Source organism: Phaenicophaeus curvirostris, chromosome 22, assembly GCF_032191515.1.
Source record: "Phaenicophaeus curvirostris isolate KB17595 chromosome 22, BPBGC_Pcur_1.0, whole genome shotgun sequence".
Taxonomy (NCBI): domain Eukaryota; kingdom Metazoa; phylum Chordata; class Aves; order Cuculiformes; family Cuculidae; genus Phaenicophaeus; species Phaenicophaeus curvirostris.
In genome coordinates, this window is record NC_091413.1 from 1,083,630 (window position 1) to 1,099,929 (window position 16,300).

Consider the following 16,300-nt stretch of genomic DNA (forward strand, 5'->3'; position numbering starts at 1 on the left):
AACAATGCCTGTGAATATAAAGGAGAGCACAATAATGACCACAGAGCTCAGCTCCCGGTGTGTGGTCACGGCAGGAGAGAGGAGGATAGCTGGGGACCGTCCCACTGGAGAGGATGCTGGGCAAGGAATCTCCTTACAGAGCAAGGAATCCTAAAGGCAAAGAGCAACACGGCTTGCTGGAGAGTTTATAAGATAAGGGGGTTTGTAAACCAGGGTTGATTCTTGTGAACAGTCTTTGCTGCACTGGACTCAGCTTGTGCCTTTCAAACACTGCGTTACAGGCCCAGGCTGCCATTCCCAGCCACTGACAAATGGGAAATCTGTCCAGCAGCGCTTCCCATCGCTCCGCAACGACTCAGACCTGACGGAGATACAGAGGGAGCAAATATCCACGAGCTGTCAGTAGAACAGAGATGAGAACACAGTACAGGAAGAAGGGAATGCAAGTTCTGTACAGAACTTTACACAAAGTGAGCCATCCCCTCCTGGATCAGGCAGAGCTGAGTGATTCTGCACTGCCTGGCCCTTCCAGGCTTTCTGGAAGGTGTGAAGGAACACCAGGCAGGTATAAAATGGTACTGCTTGGATGCTGGAGGATCTTTCTCCACTTTGGCCCACTGCAAACAACTGCACCAAGTGTTCCCACAACAGGAAAATCCTATAGGCACTCTGGCACGTGAAAGGGGAGTCTGGCAGCCCGTACGAGCTGTCCAGACCTCATCCCTGTCCTGTTAATGTGAAAGAGAGCAAGGCACAGCTACCATCACCCTCAGACCTGGTATGAAATTAAAAGTGTTTGAAAATAACTGGTGGAAAGCAGCAGTCTGATCCCAGCAGCCCGGTTGTACCAAGTCCTTCTCAGACTTCCTGGCATTCAATCAACACCACATGAACAACTTCTCTGCTTTTACCTGGGGGTGAAAAAGCAGCGGGGAGGGTCTCAGGTACTTCTCCTTTAGGGCACCCACAGGGTCCGTCACCTTCCGCTTCTCCACCCTGCTGGACAACAACACAGAGGGTTACATACCTCACAGGGCTGCAGGCAGCAAAGAAACAGCCAAACTACTTGCAGAGCTGTTTAATTCTAGGTATGAGGCTATTCTCCTGTTGACAGAAACATCTTTCTTCCCCTTCTACTGGATACTACAAACTACAACCCATGTTGCCCCACAAAAAGCACTGGAAGTGATATGAAACTGGAGCTCCTCCTTTGGGCAATATTATTTTAGCCATCAGACTGATGACTAAGAAAACATTCTGATCTTTCTGTGTGAGAAATAATGCCTCTGCTGTCCTGGTTCATAAGTCTCTGCTGTTGTGATATGTCATGAAAAAAATTACATGGACAACAAAAGTGATGTTTAAGTGGGAGAAGCTTTGGTATCTGCGGCGGGCAGCCGCTGCATGGAAAAAAATTGTCTTTGAGAGTTGGTCTTTATCTTACGAGTTAACACCGGGCTGGGCTTTACAGCCTCAAGCGCGCTGAAATCACTAGGTGTTTCATATTTATTTCCCCCCCTGCAGCTGAGATATAATATGCACTGAGTTTATTTGGCAAACATACGTGGAGAACTTAAAAAGTTGGGAACTGGTGGGAGATTTCTGCAGTGACTTAGGAGCCCGGGTTCTTCTGATGTCACTTTAGTCCATTCAAATATTCCAGGCTTAAGCACCGTCCTATGCAGAACTGATCCTAGAGCCAGACTCCTGTTTCTGAAAATATTGGCTTTGCTTTCATCAAAGACTCCACTTGCAGGGAAACATGGTGTGGAGTCACCCAAAAAGAGAAACTGAAATGTCCTCTATGGGAAAAAAGTGTTAGGAAAGTCACTCCAATAATTGCAGCTGCATCTTTAAATGACTGGAATAGCGTCCAGCTCAGCTAAACCAGCAGAAACTCAATAGTAAGAGTAATTTTAACTACATTAGTCCAGCATAAATGAGAGCAAATTATTTTGCTGCAGTTTAGGTGATTGGTGTGTGGATCAAATTACCAAAGAGTTTAAAAGAAGAGTCATGCAGTGCTATTTAGCGAACTGTACTTAATCTGCATTTAATTTTTCTTAGGTAGGAGGAAAGAGAAGAACTGGATTGGAAATGCAGTCACAATTCCCAGGCTTTGGAAGGTTAGTGTTTTCACGGGTGTTGAGTTCTCAGAAAAACATTAATCTATAAAACAACAAGTATGAAGTTTCTCCCTGACCCATATAGAGCAGCGAGAGCTCCTGACCAGGGAAGGTGACCAAAGCCCACTCGGATGCCCAGGGAATGCCCTCTGCACCCTGGCATCAGAACCTGAAGCCTCAGGGAAGCGACAGCATCTCGCGCAGCTTCACCCTCTCCCTGCGTCAGGCAACGGGAGCACAACACACGCACAAATGTCCTCGTCAGAGCCGAATTCCGCAGCACCCGGAGGATTAAGCCGATCTTTTCAGCTCAGTGCCTGAGAACGTTACCTTAACAAGGCTGAGCTAAAAACTGTGCTGATTTCAGGCTGTCTGGCTGCATTAAATTATATCACCAGGAGAAAATGTCAGGGATTTAAGTGGCCTTTGGGAGAAAAATGAAGGAGCCAAATGATGTGCGAGAGTCTGATAAAGAGAAGTTTAGACACAAAATAGTTCCATATTTTTAAAGCCGGGACTTGGAAGCTCTGCTGTTCGGCTCATTACGTCAGGAGTCTGATTCGCAAACAGCTCCGTCGCTGGCTTTCTATTTTAATATATTACTAAAACTACACGCGTCCCCTGGAATGCAATGAACGATGCCCTCATCCTTCACTTCTATCTGTCTTCTGGACCTTTACAGTTTTCCCGAGGCTGCTATTTTAATTGGCAATGGTTTTTCCAAACCCTGCTATTTTAGCATTCCGACTGAGAATGCCCAGAGGTGGCAGGATCCAAAGCGAACTCCAAGCTTTTCCCTTTCCATTCCATTTATTTACTTCTTTTTTTTTTTTTTTTTTTCTCCAGGAGTACTGTCTACAAAAATAAATGCAGGACTATTTACATCATTCCTTATTTTCCCAGGAGGAGATGACCACAGTGGGTCCCATTAATGTCCCGGGCTGTGACGTAGCCGTTTCCATCGCAGACGGCGAACGTGTAAGTGAGCGGCGCAGCACCGACCCTGAGAGCGCTGGCAAAGCGAGAGACACAAGCACCGAGGGCTCGCTAATCCTCAGCTCAGCTGACAGTTCTTTGGCCTGCCTAGACATTGACATCATTTTTTCCCACAGTTATCAGCCACACCGCAGCGGCGAGGCAGCGACGTGGGTGCTGCTCTCCCGTCCTGCCTTTCCCCCGGCAGCGGAGCCCACGCTGCCCGCTGTTGTTCTCAATCCTTCGAATGCACAAGAGAACCATCCCAGCGCTGACAGAATCGCTCTGCGGTGCCCGGGGGTCCTTCCAGCGCTAGGAAAACGGGACAGATCCACGCGCTTTCCAGCAGGCTGGGTCACGGCTAGGCTCACCCCGCAGCTCACCGCTCACAGTTAGCTCAATAACACAAGAACAAACCATTCCCTCCCAGGAATTGGCTGCTCAATGAGACCCTGAATCCAGGGGCCAAACCTGTGGACCAGAATGGATGTTATGAAGCATCCTGTCCTAAAGCCATGTCAAAATTCAAACAAAACTTGTTCAGGAGATCTCTTTTCACTGGACTTTGCTAAAAACCAAGCAAACGGTATTTGCTACATGACAAACACAGCTCACCCTCAGCGGCACCAGTGCCTGGGTGGGTCATACACGAACTTACTGGTACCCTCACCCTAAACCTTGAGATAGTTTTCCTTTAGAAACAAGGTTTTATAAAAAGCTCTAAACCAACAAAGACTCAAGTCCTCACCACACATCATCTTCTGGATTCATTCCTTCTGGAAGTTTAACTGGCATTTGGATAACTTTATCCAGTCTGCTCCGTGTTCAGCTTATTCTAGGCATGAGAGAAGAACTGGGCGTTTCTCAAAACCCATCAGTTCCAAGGGAAACTAGAAAAGCCCTGCTATCGTCTAAGAAAGGTCAGTCTGCAAGAAATGTATCTGGGAGAGATGCAGATAATAATACACCACCATGTTACATATTACACACTATTCCAGACTTGGTTTGAAAAGCCTGGGTCCCCACCAACAGTTCTTCTGAACTGAAAAACTCTACAAACAGGAATTAGAAAGAAAAAGGAGGGTAGGAAGGAAGAAAGGTGAAGTGGCTCACAAAAGCCATCAAGTCAGTCAGTGGGAGAGCTGCATTTCCAGGCTCCCAGGGCTCCTGACTCATTCCCAAGCCATGAGAGCCTGAGCTCCAAGGCATCTGAACTCTGCATTCTTATCGAATCAAACCTCTGGAAGTTCCCCAGCAGAAGTGCCATCTTAGCATTGGCTCATGGGAGAGTCCTGAAATAGGTCAAGATTCTTCTTTATCAAAACAAGGATGTGTTCTTTACCCATATTGATTACGAGCACTCCTTTCAGCCCTTTTGATTCAGAAAACTCAGCACGCTGAGGCAATGGAGAGAGGAGCACAACCAACTGGAGCAGAGCATCACTGCTCTTTCTAAACAACCCACATCCCGACCTGCTTGAAGTTTTGATGTCAGCTATAACAGCAGCTCATTAGAGGAAACATTTAAGGCAGGGTATGTTAATACCTGTAGATGGGGTCCATGAAAAAGGGCGATGGCTTAGCGTAATGCAGGGACGGCTGCTGAGGCAGTTGTGACTGGGAAATCTTGGGTAAGACTTCACTTGCCATTAGCTTCCTTTCCCCATAAATGTGGTTTTTCCTTGGCTCTCTCCCTCCGTTCTGGCTGGCTCGGATGCGGTTGCCAATGCTCAGATCCAGTGGCTGTTCTTCCCCTGAGGTTGGGGCTGGCAGGACCTTAGGTGGCGGCAAGATTGGCTTAATCTCTTTTGGCTTTGTGGTGAGATCGAAGGGCGACTCGGAGCTGGTGCTGCCGACTTTGTGGAGGTCCCTGGGTGACTTTGGTTCTGCCTTGACCAGCAAGTTGTGATTGAGGGTCCGCTCCGTAAAAGGATAGAGTGAATGGGGGAAATTAGGGAGGAACTGAAAAGGGAACATGGAATGATATGGGAGCGAACCCATCTTTTTCTCCTGCATCCCCATAAAGCCAGGCCCAAAATATTTCTCTGCGATGGAGGCGATGGCTTTAATAGAGTCATTGGCTGCTCCCGTGGTAGGGAGCAGGTGCTCCTCGGGGGGAGGAAAGAAGGAATGCTGAGAATAGAAGAGCGGGATCTCACTCGCGTTGTTAGTGGAACTTGCAGACACAGAGCTGCTGACAAAATCTGGCTTGCTCTCAGTCTGTTTGCTCTTATCTTTCGTTTTGTCCCTGTCACTCTCTGCATCACTGTCCAGGTCAGAACCGGTGCCAGTAGTGGTGTCCAGATCCGTGCCTGTGGTTGTGTTGACATCCTCAAAGTCACTGCCATCGGACATGTCACTGTTCCTGGCTTTTAGCTTCTCCAGGTAGGAGTTTTCCAGGCTGCTTTCACATTTCTCCTCCCCTGAAGCAGCCTGGTTGCTGTTGCTCACCGCAGAGATCAGAGGAAGGGCTGGGTTCCCCAGGGGGCTTGGAAGCTTGGCGTCCTGCGTGTGGTTGAGGGGGCTTTTGAGCAGTTGTGTGGGTGGCAACAAGGGGGGCCTGGGGTATAGAGACGGTGGGAAAATCCCTGGGAATCCTGGAGTGAGGGTGGGAAATGCCGGGGGGGCAGGAGAGAACGGAAGACCGCCCGGGTGTGGGCGGGATGGGAAATAATCATTAAATCCCAGGCTGGCATGATTGAGGTTAGGAGAGGGCTTGGTCTTGTCCATCATGGACGTGGGCGTTAGGGGTAGGCCAGGGGCAAAAATCCCTCCTGGGTTGTAATGGTTCTTGCCCTCGCAGAAGCGCCGGTGTTTGTTGAGGGAAGAGGTAGTGCTGAACATCTGGCCGCAGTCCTTGCATTTGATCTGGGTGCGACAGTCCGCGTGCATCCGCTTGTGGCGGCAGAGGTTGGAGAACTGCGTGTAGGATTTGTGACAGACCTCACCTAAAGCATCAACAGAAGCCAACAACAAAAGCAATATGAAATTAACAGCACACAGCAGGGAGTTCATTAGGAGCTTCATCAGCGTCCCCAACCCTTCCACCCTGCCCCAGAATCCCCTTGCACTAAAAATAGGAGAAAAGGGGTAAAAAGGAGGCTACAGCTCTATGTTGGGCTGGATTTCTAGAAACCTGGCTCCACATTCCTCCTACTAAAGCTTCCCAACATAGCTTTTGGCACACCTTTCATGCTCTACTCCATCTTTTGGAATTTTCAATACAGATAATAACGCATTTTAATGATGATATCTATTTATATTTGTTGCTCTGCTTTCCCTGTAGTCCTGGCATGGCAGGAAACACTGAAGGCTGAAGAACTTTGCCTCATTTAATCAAACCTTCTCTTTTCTTAATGCCATTAAGTAACAACTCCATTGGGATTTTCTATAAATCCTTTGCCAGTCAGGTCTGCAGCTTGAAGTGGGGTGAGATCTTGTATTCATTAAAGCATGGGACACCCTAGCAACGCTAGGCGTTTACATCAGCGTTTTCTTTAATGACCTGTAAATGCTGAGCTTTCAAAACATGAATTTTTATGACCTCTTTCACCTACAGACTTTGCTGGTGAGGAAGGAACAGGGCAAAGGAAGAAAAAAATCCCACACAAGCTTTTCTATGGACTAAAGAACTTTAACTTATTATCTGATGCCTCTTTCAACATAGGAATAAATTCTAAATTCAGTGAATTAACACACTTCTTTCACCGGAGAACCGCTGTTATCGCCATTCCGTAAACATGGAAACTGAGACAAAGAGGGGGAAAGCATATTGTTCGGAGCTGGGCAGGCAAAGACCCAAATCCTCACTCTCCTGACGCTCAGTGTCCCCACTCAGTGACGAAGCTGTCCTTCCTCCCTCCCAGCCTGCACTGATAGGTACACACAGGCATGACTTTCCCTGTTTTTTTTTCCTGTATCTTTAGGATTTACATCAGTTCCATTGAACAGGAAGGAAAAACTCCCCGTTGAATCCGGCCTCCCAGCTCCCCCGAAGCTGCTAATGGATCCCATATTCATCCTTGTGACTCTGCCTGGCACATCTGAGCGAGGCGGAATCAGTCGCAGGTTGTTTCACACACTGATCTAGACTGACAACTCCCTAATTCTGATGAGGTGAGAGTGAGGAGATTATGAGAAGAAATCATTCATCTCGCTGCAGCAATGCTATGAGACTCAAATGATCTCTTTCATGTGCCCGTCATCCAATGAAGGATTGCATCACAATGAGCAATAAGACCGTTTTTTCTTCCTCCGCTGACACCCATCTGATTATCTCAGAACACGCTAATGAAACGAGTCTCCCAGGATACCCCTGCACTCTTCGCATTAGACCGACAGGGAAAAATAGGCAGGAGTGGCTTCAGAGGCTTCCCTGACGTAACATCAAAGCTTGAAATCAAATACAGATCCTGTCCCGTGCCAGAATTACGCTTTCTGAAGAGTGTCAGGAAGCAGTCCCTAAAGTTTCAATAGTTTTCTTGTAACACAACCCGCTATTCTGCACCGTTATCAAAATCCAACAGGTGCTTTGTCAATTAAAAAACCACACGACCCTGAGCATGACAAGAAATGAGAGGAACAGGGGAAAACACTCTTGTTGAAGTATTCCACTAAAGAGACAACATGAAGAGCACCGTTAATCTGCAATCTGTCTGGTTTCCAAGCATTATATAGAGAAAAACAAAAGAAGGAAAAAAGAAGGAAAGAAAAGGATTTGTAGGGGCTGGAGCACAGGAGTTCTGGGAGCGGCCAAGGGCCCTGGGGCTGGAGAAGAGGCTGAGGGGACACCTCACTGCTCTAAAAACACATGTGGACATGGTGCTTTGGGACATGGTTTAGCAGGCACGGTGGGGCTGGGCTGACAGTTGGACTGGGTGAGCTTAGAGGTCTTTTCCAACCTTAATGATCCCAGGATTCTTCTCTATTATTCTCTGATAATCCAGATGAAACATGCAGAAAATGAAGACAGCAAAAACTCTCTAAAGAAAACCTTCTCATCTCTGTGCCTATTCCAAATTCTTTACAAGGGCTGGGGTGTCTGAGGCACCTCTGAAAAACATTTCGATCAGGCTGTGTCAGCTATTTATTTATGTCACCGATGTGAACACTCAAAAATTATTAAGGGGAAAAAAAGACGAGAGAAAGAAAAGATATGAGAAAATAGCATCGCTAGGACTGCTGAGAGACTCAGCTTTTAACTTGTCAAGAAAGTCAAAAACTGCCATGAATGTTTACTAAAAAAACAGGGCACATGCAAAAGAAAAAGGCAAGAAATCGCTGCGGAATTTCATCTTGTGCTCTGACCTATAAAATTACAGCGGCTGCTCACAGAGGGACAGCTAGAACTGGGGGGCCCCGCAGGATACGTGCAATTATAGCGCAAGCCGGAGCGCCGTGATGGCCGTGACAACTTACATATGAAAGGTTTGACAGTACTGTGAATATGCTTGTGCTGTTTGAGGCCAGACGAGGTGGCAAAGGTTTTGCCGCAGTCCGGGCAGGCGTGGGCTCGCGCGCCAACGTGCTGCGAACGGATGTGCCGCTGGAGGTTGCTGGGGTCGGTAAACACCTGAAAGAGAAAAAGCCTTGAAGGAGGGGAACAAACTAGTAGGGAGAAGAGATATATGCAAAAAGCTGGACTATTTCTTCCATTTTTTGTTACCACTGCTCCTGACATTCAGAATGTGGAATATTCACCTCCACTGCAGGCGTAACGAGCCAAGCAGGGCTGAGCGTGTCCTGCTAGGCTGCGGGCACGCGGTTGGAAGCGTGATGCTCACAGTGTTTGCTGAGCCACTCTTGCCCTGCACAATGCTCACCCACCACCCCAGCAGACTCTGAGACCTGGGAAAAGGCTGAAGGGAAGTCGAGCAGAGCAAGTCTGAGCTCTGTATCCAGGCTGATGTGCCGGGGCCAGCTGAGCCTGCTGCTCTCCTGGTGTTACCATGCTCCACACAACGTCCAGGCCTCCAAACTGCTCTGTCGTGGGTCACCTATCCTCTGGACCCCTTCCCCCAGCTCCCAGCATCCTCTCCCAGTTAAAGCTGCCCGCAGTCACCACGTCCTACACCGTACCTTAACGCAGTTTTCACATTCAAACCGTTTCCCACTGTCGTGAGACATTTGGTGACGAATCAGGTTGGATTTCCAGTTGAAAGCCTTGGGACACTGGTCACACTTGTACTCCCTCTCCTCGGTGTGGATTACCATGTGCTGCTCCAGGCTGGGAAAGAGAGACAGGCTGAGGTGGCACGGCAGGCACGGCACAGCCCGGGCCTGGCTCCGAGCGCCCGCCGCGCACTCACCGTCACGGTATCTACTGTTACCGAATGCCTGCCCCGTGGCGGGGGGTTTGAAACCAAGAGAGAAGATGAGAGGTGGTGATAGGGAACAGGGTGGGGGTTCCAGGACCAAATGCTGCCCCAGAGTGTGGCTGGAAAAGCCTTTGCGAAAGGAGATGAGCAGCACATCAACCAGGAGGGGGGAAGTGGCACGCAGGTACCATTTTTGATTTGGCATTTATTTCACTGATGGAAGCTGTCCTATCCTGCCTCAAAACGTCGCTGCATTTCGTGATGTTTCTTACTAAATACCTGAGTCCAGGAGAAAGGAAAGGTAAAACCAGACCTGACCCTGCAGGTTCCTGCAGGGAAAAATGATCACTTTGTGACCAAGACTCCCATGGCATCCCCACAGGGGAAGACAAGATATGAGCTGGTGCTGCTGAGACTATCGCGTTGCCATTTTCATGGGCACAAAGCCCATGGCTTCCCAGAACACAGAGACTTAACATTGGAAAGAAACATGATAAGGTGCAAACACATTTCACTTCTAAATGTCAGACATCTTTTATTACTTAACTCAGCAATTTCAACTTCTGCCAACTGGCAGCTTCTCCCATCGAGGAGGACGATGGCAAAGTGGCTGCTGGAGCAGGGCCACGGCAGGATGGATTTTCAGGGATAGGGGTAGGATGGTCTCTTTGCCCTACGCCCAGGAACCTGGGCATCAGCACACAGCACGCTGCTGTGCCACCCGTCCCGGCGTGCCAGGCACAGGGAGGCACTGCCAGCAGCATCGGGCAGGTACGGAGCCTGAAAAACCATTTCATTGAACACCAAGTGCTGTAAAAATGTACTAAGCGGGCTGGAAATCCTGCACCTCCCAGGCTGGTCCTCAGAAACCAAGAAAGACAACTCGCGTCCTTTGCCGCCTTCAGTGCAGTTTAACAGGGGTTACAATTATTCCTTAATGTGAATTCTGATGAAGGACCAACTTACATGAAACCTACTGCTGCCTGAAATCCCCTGCAGATCGATATTAAACCACTCCTATGGAACTTTAAAGCACAGCTTATTTTTTATAGTAATGTTAAAACTAAACATTACTAGAAAACCCTGCCAGTCTTCATTAACTGCTAAGGGACAGCTTCACAGCAGATAACTCCTGGGAACTTCCATGGAGCCTGGGGGGTTTAGAAACCCAGGACTCAGACTTGACAGGTACTCAGGCTCCCTATCACAGAGGGCAGGCATAGGATGAGCAGAACAGTTTTCAGCTGCAAGAGGGCAGGCTGGGATGAGATCTCAGGAAGAAATGTTCTCCTGTGAGGGTGGGGAGGCTCTGATTGCCCAGAGCAGTGGTGGCTGCCCCATCCCTGGAGGGGTTCAAGGCCAGGTTGGATGGGGCTTGGAGCCCCTGATCCAGTGGGAGGTGTCCCTGCCCAGGGCAGGGGTGGGACTGGATGGGCTTGGTGGTCCCTTCCAGCCCAAACCATTCTGTGATTCCACAATTCTGTGACTCCACTGCTCTCACCTTTCAGATGCCCACGGGGACATACATTCCCAGTGGGATCCCATTCCCACAGGCGTCCTGACCCCAGAGCAGTAGGACCTGACCCTGGGGTCCTGTGAAATTCCCAGGATCAAGGCTAATTGCACCGACAAACGGCCTGCACAGGAATCTTTGTGCCCTGAGAGCATTTGCTGGCACATGAACAAACACAGCTATGTAGAAGGTGACTTCACAAGTGGGCTCGGTGGAATTGTTACCTGCCCAGCAATTCCACATGCGGATCTAAGCAGCCACCAGTTTGCTAATCCCTCCTCTTCCTTCAAGTCCGATACTTAATACTTATGAACTTGGCCCTTATAAACTGCCAATCCACTAACTTTAAAGAAGCAACACCCATTTTGCTAAAGAAAGGCCATTCTTAACACTACAAAATTTCTTGCACACACAAAGAAATGTACACCTTTCAGATCCATACACCAAAATATGCTCCTGCTAACTGTGATTTATGAGTTTATTTAGAGCGAGTATGGACAAACTAATATGCTATTTAGAGGGAAGTACCTACTGGGATTAGCAAAACATTTATTTATTTAGTCAGCTGCTAAATGCTCAACTTCACTGTCCCGAGTGGCAGCCGTGATTTTATCGGCATTAACTTCTGAACAATTATAAGAGTATCTAGGTATGCTGTTGGGATGCTGTCTGTGTTTTAGTGACTTTCTTAGTACATAAACTGCAGCAGATTGATGGGGGAGGGATAGATGTGGACATCCTCTCCCAGCTCTACTAAATCCATCAGCATGCATGACACTGAATTGTGAAGTTGCTGACTCTTTCCCTGAGAAAGAAATCACTTCATATTATTTGCTTTAAAAAAGTCCAACTCAAATATTTGGAATCAATGGCATTTTAGACCAGGAGCCCCTGTAACAAATCCAAATATATTCTAAGCATAATGGTCTGTGGCTGGTGACCTGGCGTTTGAGTTCAGCTGGAAATGCCTTGAAAGGCTTCTCTGTCACCTCGAGATGCTCAAAAAGTTGGAATCCCTGCTAGCACAAACTCAGGCTTGAGATATTCACAGAATCACTAGGTTGGAAAAGACCCACAGGATCATCGAGTCCAATCTTTCCTATCAACCGCTAAACTATGTCCCTCAGCACCTCGTCCACCCATTCGCGTTGAGCACTTTTATGACCAGTAAATGTTCCACCATGTTTCCTTCTAAAAATCTCTCTGCTTCTCTTAACCCCTGCAAAAGGGACCCAGTGCCACTCCAGAATGCCAAGGGAGCAAGAAGTGCATCAACCTTACAAAGAGAAGGGGACACGCATATTGCAAAAGGGCATCTCCTAAACTAACACAAAAAATTTCAAGAGTACTGGAAGGTGAAGAAGAGAAAGTTTCTAACACAGCCAGGGAGAGAAAAGAACAAGAATTTCTCCTAAAAATCATAAATATTTAACTTAACTTTAACTGAAGTTCTTTTCTTAGCAGGTAAAAAAATTAAGAACATTACTAATCAACATAGAAACACAAGGTGATGGATAAAGACATCAAACTGTGCTGAGGAAACCACTACACAGATATTGCTGCAGAAGAATCTATTACCAACTCCTATGGCACCAACAGCACAGCCAAGCTCTCTTTAACAGATAAACCAGGGGAGTGGTCTTCATATTTCCCCTTTCTCTACCTTTACTAAAATAGTTTTTTTCATTGCTTACTTAGATACAAGATTTGAAAGAATCTATAGAATTAAGTTCAAAATGACTAATGCTAGTGAAGATCATAGAATCACAGAATGGCTTGTGTTGGAAGGGACCTCAAAGTCCATCCAGTCCCACCTGGATGACTTCCAGACACCTCCCACTGGATCAGGGGCTCCAAGTCCCATCCAACCTGGCCTTGAACCCCTCCACGGAGGGGGATCTTCCATAACTTGTGGATGCTTCTGCCAATGGGTGTTGAAAAGCATCAAAGTCAATGCAACCAAGGTGAACTAAAATACTGCCACATAGCTAATGGTATTGAGGGATCGTACAAACAACTTTCCAGAACCCTAAGGAGAAAGCAAAAGAACATCCCCAAGGCCACCCTGAGCTGCCCAGCTCCCACCGTGGTCCCACGCCTCCCACCATCAGCCAGGTCTGTAGAGGAGAGGGGCAGGCCAGAGCGGGGTCTGGCAGCTTTCCAGTACCTGTATTTATTGGGGAACATCCTCTCACAGTCTTTGCACTCATAGACCTGTCCATCCCCAAGACCTTCTTGCTTGATCTCGTCGTTCAGGCTCTCGTAGAGGGAGCTGACGGCGTTGCAGGCGTACTTCTTGTGTCGTCGCAGGTCCAGCTTGGACTGGAAAAGCTCATCACAGTCCTCGCAGCGAAACGTGTGCTCTTCTGCAAGAGACAGAGAAGAGGATTTTGACTTGTGGATCAGGTTGTTCAAACAAGTCTAATTATTCTACCCAGCACTTGTACAGCAAATGCAATATTGTGTGAGGATCGATCAAACAAAGCAAAAGGAAATCTGCAAGTGGCAGGGGAGAGAAACCAAGGCAGGCTGCAGGCTGTGCCAGCAGCTCGCTTTCACTTTAAGCATTATGAAAAAAAACCAGAAATCACGCAACCAGGAGAGATCTTGTTTGGTGTCCTGGCCTCTGCGGAGACACAGAGACCTGCGAGAACCAGCAGAATCACAAAATTCTGAGGCTGTTCTGGGCTATTTTGTTTGCAATGATTTTTTTTCTGAAAATACGACTGAGCTCTTCCTCAAAAGGGGAAGGGAACAAACCACACTTGGAAAGACCCACAATGGGAAACACACAAACCCCACAGTACAAACCTGAGGGAGCTGCTGTCTAAGGAAATCTCTTTCTAACGTTATCCTCTTAACTCGTCCCACACAACTGCAGAAACACAGTGCACACAGTGCACCATCAGACCCGAGCAGTTCAAACCCAGAATTCCATGGAAGAGAGAAATGGGAGCCAAATTCCTTCTTGTTGTGCTGGGTTGTGGGGTTTTTTTTGCTTTGCTTTTTTTTTTAAGAAAAAAAAAAGTTCTAATGGACATAATAAATTATTGTAGTCAAGGTCAAACAAATTAAAAAGAGGGCAGCTATTATTAAGTTTACAAGGCAGCATCCTGACCATGGTGCCAAGGCAAACAATCGGCTCAGAGCTGTAAATTCTCCAGGAGAACGACCTCTGCGAGGGAGTCGGGAGAGCTCCGGGTTTCTCCACCCAGCAGGCAGCCTGGAACAGCAGCTTCCAGCCACCACTTTGTCACCACGCTTCCTCTCCCTCTTCCTCCGGACTCCGGGGCTCTGTTTGGTATTAAGTTTTATTCTCTTTTCCTGATAACTTCGCTTTCAGAAGGAAAGCTTGTGGTAAAACGCATTAGCTCAGAGGGAAGAGGGGAAACCTTCTTCCTAAGGGATGCAGCCAATGCTGGGCTGGAGCGGCTCCATCTCAGTGGGAAAGGGGATGAGAGGGAAGAGGCAGCCGCGTTTCAGCCGCGTCTCTTCCTGCAGCCCTCGAATCTGCAACTTTTCAGCATTGACTACCCCACAGACTTTGTCTGCCCCAAGTTTTGCACAATTATAACCACTTCTGCTGTGCTCCAGGGCTTGAGATTGTGTTTAATATAAATCAGGGTTAACTTCGTTAAGCGTGGCACGAGTGCAAGCACAGGCAGTGTCGCACCCCGCGACCACGCGGGTGATAATCTCCCTTCCCCGTTTCTCTCAGCGCAGCCCCTGCGAGGCCGGGCTGTGGTTGTCGCCCCGTACCTCTGCTCGCCGTCAGCCTGCGACTCGCTGCCGCGGTGACTAAGAAAGAGCAGATCCCATGAGCTGCTGCAGCAAACTATGTAGGCAGATGAAACCCAGAGTGGTCCACACCTACGCGGAAAGTATCGACATGCCCACGAACTGGAAACAGTCAAACACAGCTCAAAAAGAAAACAGCACTGAGATACAAGCAGCGAAGCTGCACTATTTATCCAGGCAGTGTGGTGCTCTACCCCACGTGCACAGGGAATGGATAAAACACAGAGATGTCGAGGGATTCCCTGAAATGCGTAACAGAGGGATGTAAAGAGAAATAAAACCCAGTGGGTCAGTACTTTTCTTTGAGGGGGAAAGGGATTTTGACTGAAAAATTATTCATATGCTCTGAAATCGCTATCAGCAGCCTCACGGTGCAGTGGATCAGGCCCTGCTGTTTGCCAGCATTCTGTAGAGCAGTACCGGTATGTATCTCCCGTGTTTTACATCCTTGGTGAAGGGAAAGTGGAAATCAGGATAGAAAAAAACTACCTAGCATGCCTAAGAGACTGTGTATAACCATTCAAACAGTCTAAACTACTTTTTATGAGGGAAATAAATAAATAAAAAGAGCTGCAGAGTCATGCAATGTCTTGTTACTGCATTTTACCTGTAACAACAGCATGAAGCTTATGATCTTAATGAGTATAATTTAAGATTTCATCTGCACATGTTTACGGACAGAAAACATTCTCAGCATAAAAGCAGCAAGCAAGGGGGACAAGGGCTGGGATGAGGTTGCTGTGCCTCTCCCTTTCCCCACATCCATTCTGGGTGGGAAGAGAGGAGCCTGACAGCTCCAAAAGTCCCAAATGCAGGCGCTGCATGGGCTGAGGGGATAATCTCCTCGTGCCGTCTCTCCTCGTTATTAATAAACTCTCATTGTCTCTCTCACACACTGAAATGAGTGTTCATCTGCCTCAGCATTCAGCTTTCCTAGGCTCAGACATCAAGCCGTACTCAAAGCATCGTGGCATTAATAAACACGGTCTCACTTCTGCTCTGGTATCATCTCTTAGAGCCATATGTGGGACAGAAGCTCACTTGACTCCTGCAGCCCATTGAACCGGGGAGCATCAGGATAAACCTCTCAGCAGCTCCAGATACTGTGGGACTGCTCTGGCAAGGTGTTTGTCTACCTCAGCGTTCACCCGCAAATCTAAGGTTTCCCCTCTTTGCTCTTTCATCAACATGGTGATGGCTCAAGGAGAGAAGGCTTTGGTGCAGGAGACGCTGAAACCCCTCTGGACTGGGATCTCCCAGAGGGCTTCACCCCTTAAGCAGCTCCTGTGAAACTCCCTGCATCAATAAAGATCAAACTGTTCAGTAATGACATCTCGTCAAACACCACAGCTTTACCACAGGTAGAAGAGATAAGAAAAGATGTGCATGTGCTTCAGAATATTTGGATTTGGAAAAAAAGGAATTCTTATTGCAAAGAAGAATTCGAGAACTGACAAAAATACAATTAGAAACCCTGGAGTCACACGTTACGGATGTGGCCTCTGGTTGTAAATATTATTTTGATGCTCAGAGAGGTTCAGCAGTGGAAGAACTGGCTGGGAGAGCAGCCG

The 16,300-nt window shown here is 47.8% G+C and overlaps 1 protein-coding gene across 7 annotated transcripts in view; it reads right to left on the bottom strand.

The window, feature by feature from the left end:
* PRDM16 (PR/SET domain 16) overlaps positions 1 to 16,300 on the bottom strand; it is a 291,081-nt gene that overhangs the window by 19,990 nt on the left and 254,791 nt on the right. For 6 of the 7 annotated variants that reach the window (XM_069874602.1, XM_069874604.1, XM_069874599.1 and 3 more), the window contains 5 exons: positions 13,099 to 13,297; positions 9,180 to 9,327; positions 8,520 to 8,673; positions 4,648 to 6,049; positions 912 to 999 (listed from right to left, as the gene is read on the bottom strand). In XM_069874602.1, the coding sequence (XP_069730703.1) occupies positions 912 to 999; positions 4,648 to 6,049; positions 8,520 to 8,673; positions 9,180 to 9,327; positions 13,099 to 13,297 (1,991 nt within the window). The remainder of the gene's footprint in view (positions 1 to 911; positions 1,000 to 4,647; positions 6,050 to 8,519; positions 8,674 to 9,179; positions 9,328 to 13,098; positions 13,298 to 16,300) is intronic. The other variant, XM_069874600.1, reaches the window with a different exon arrangement.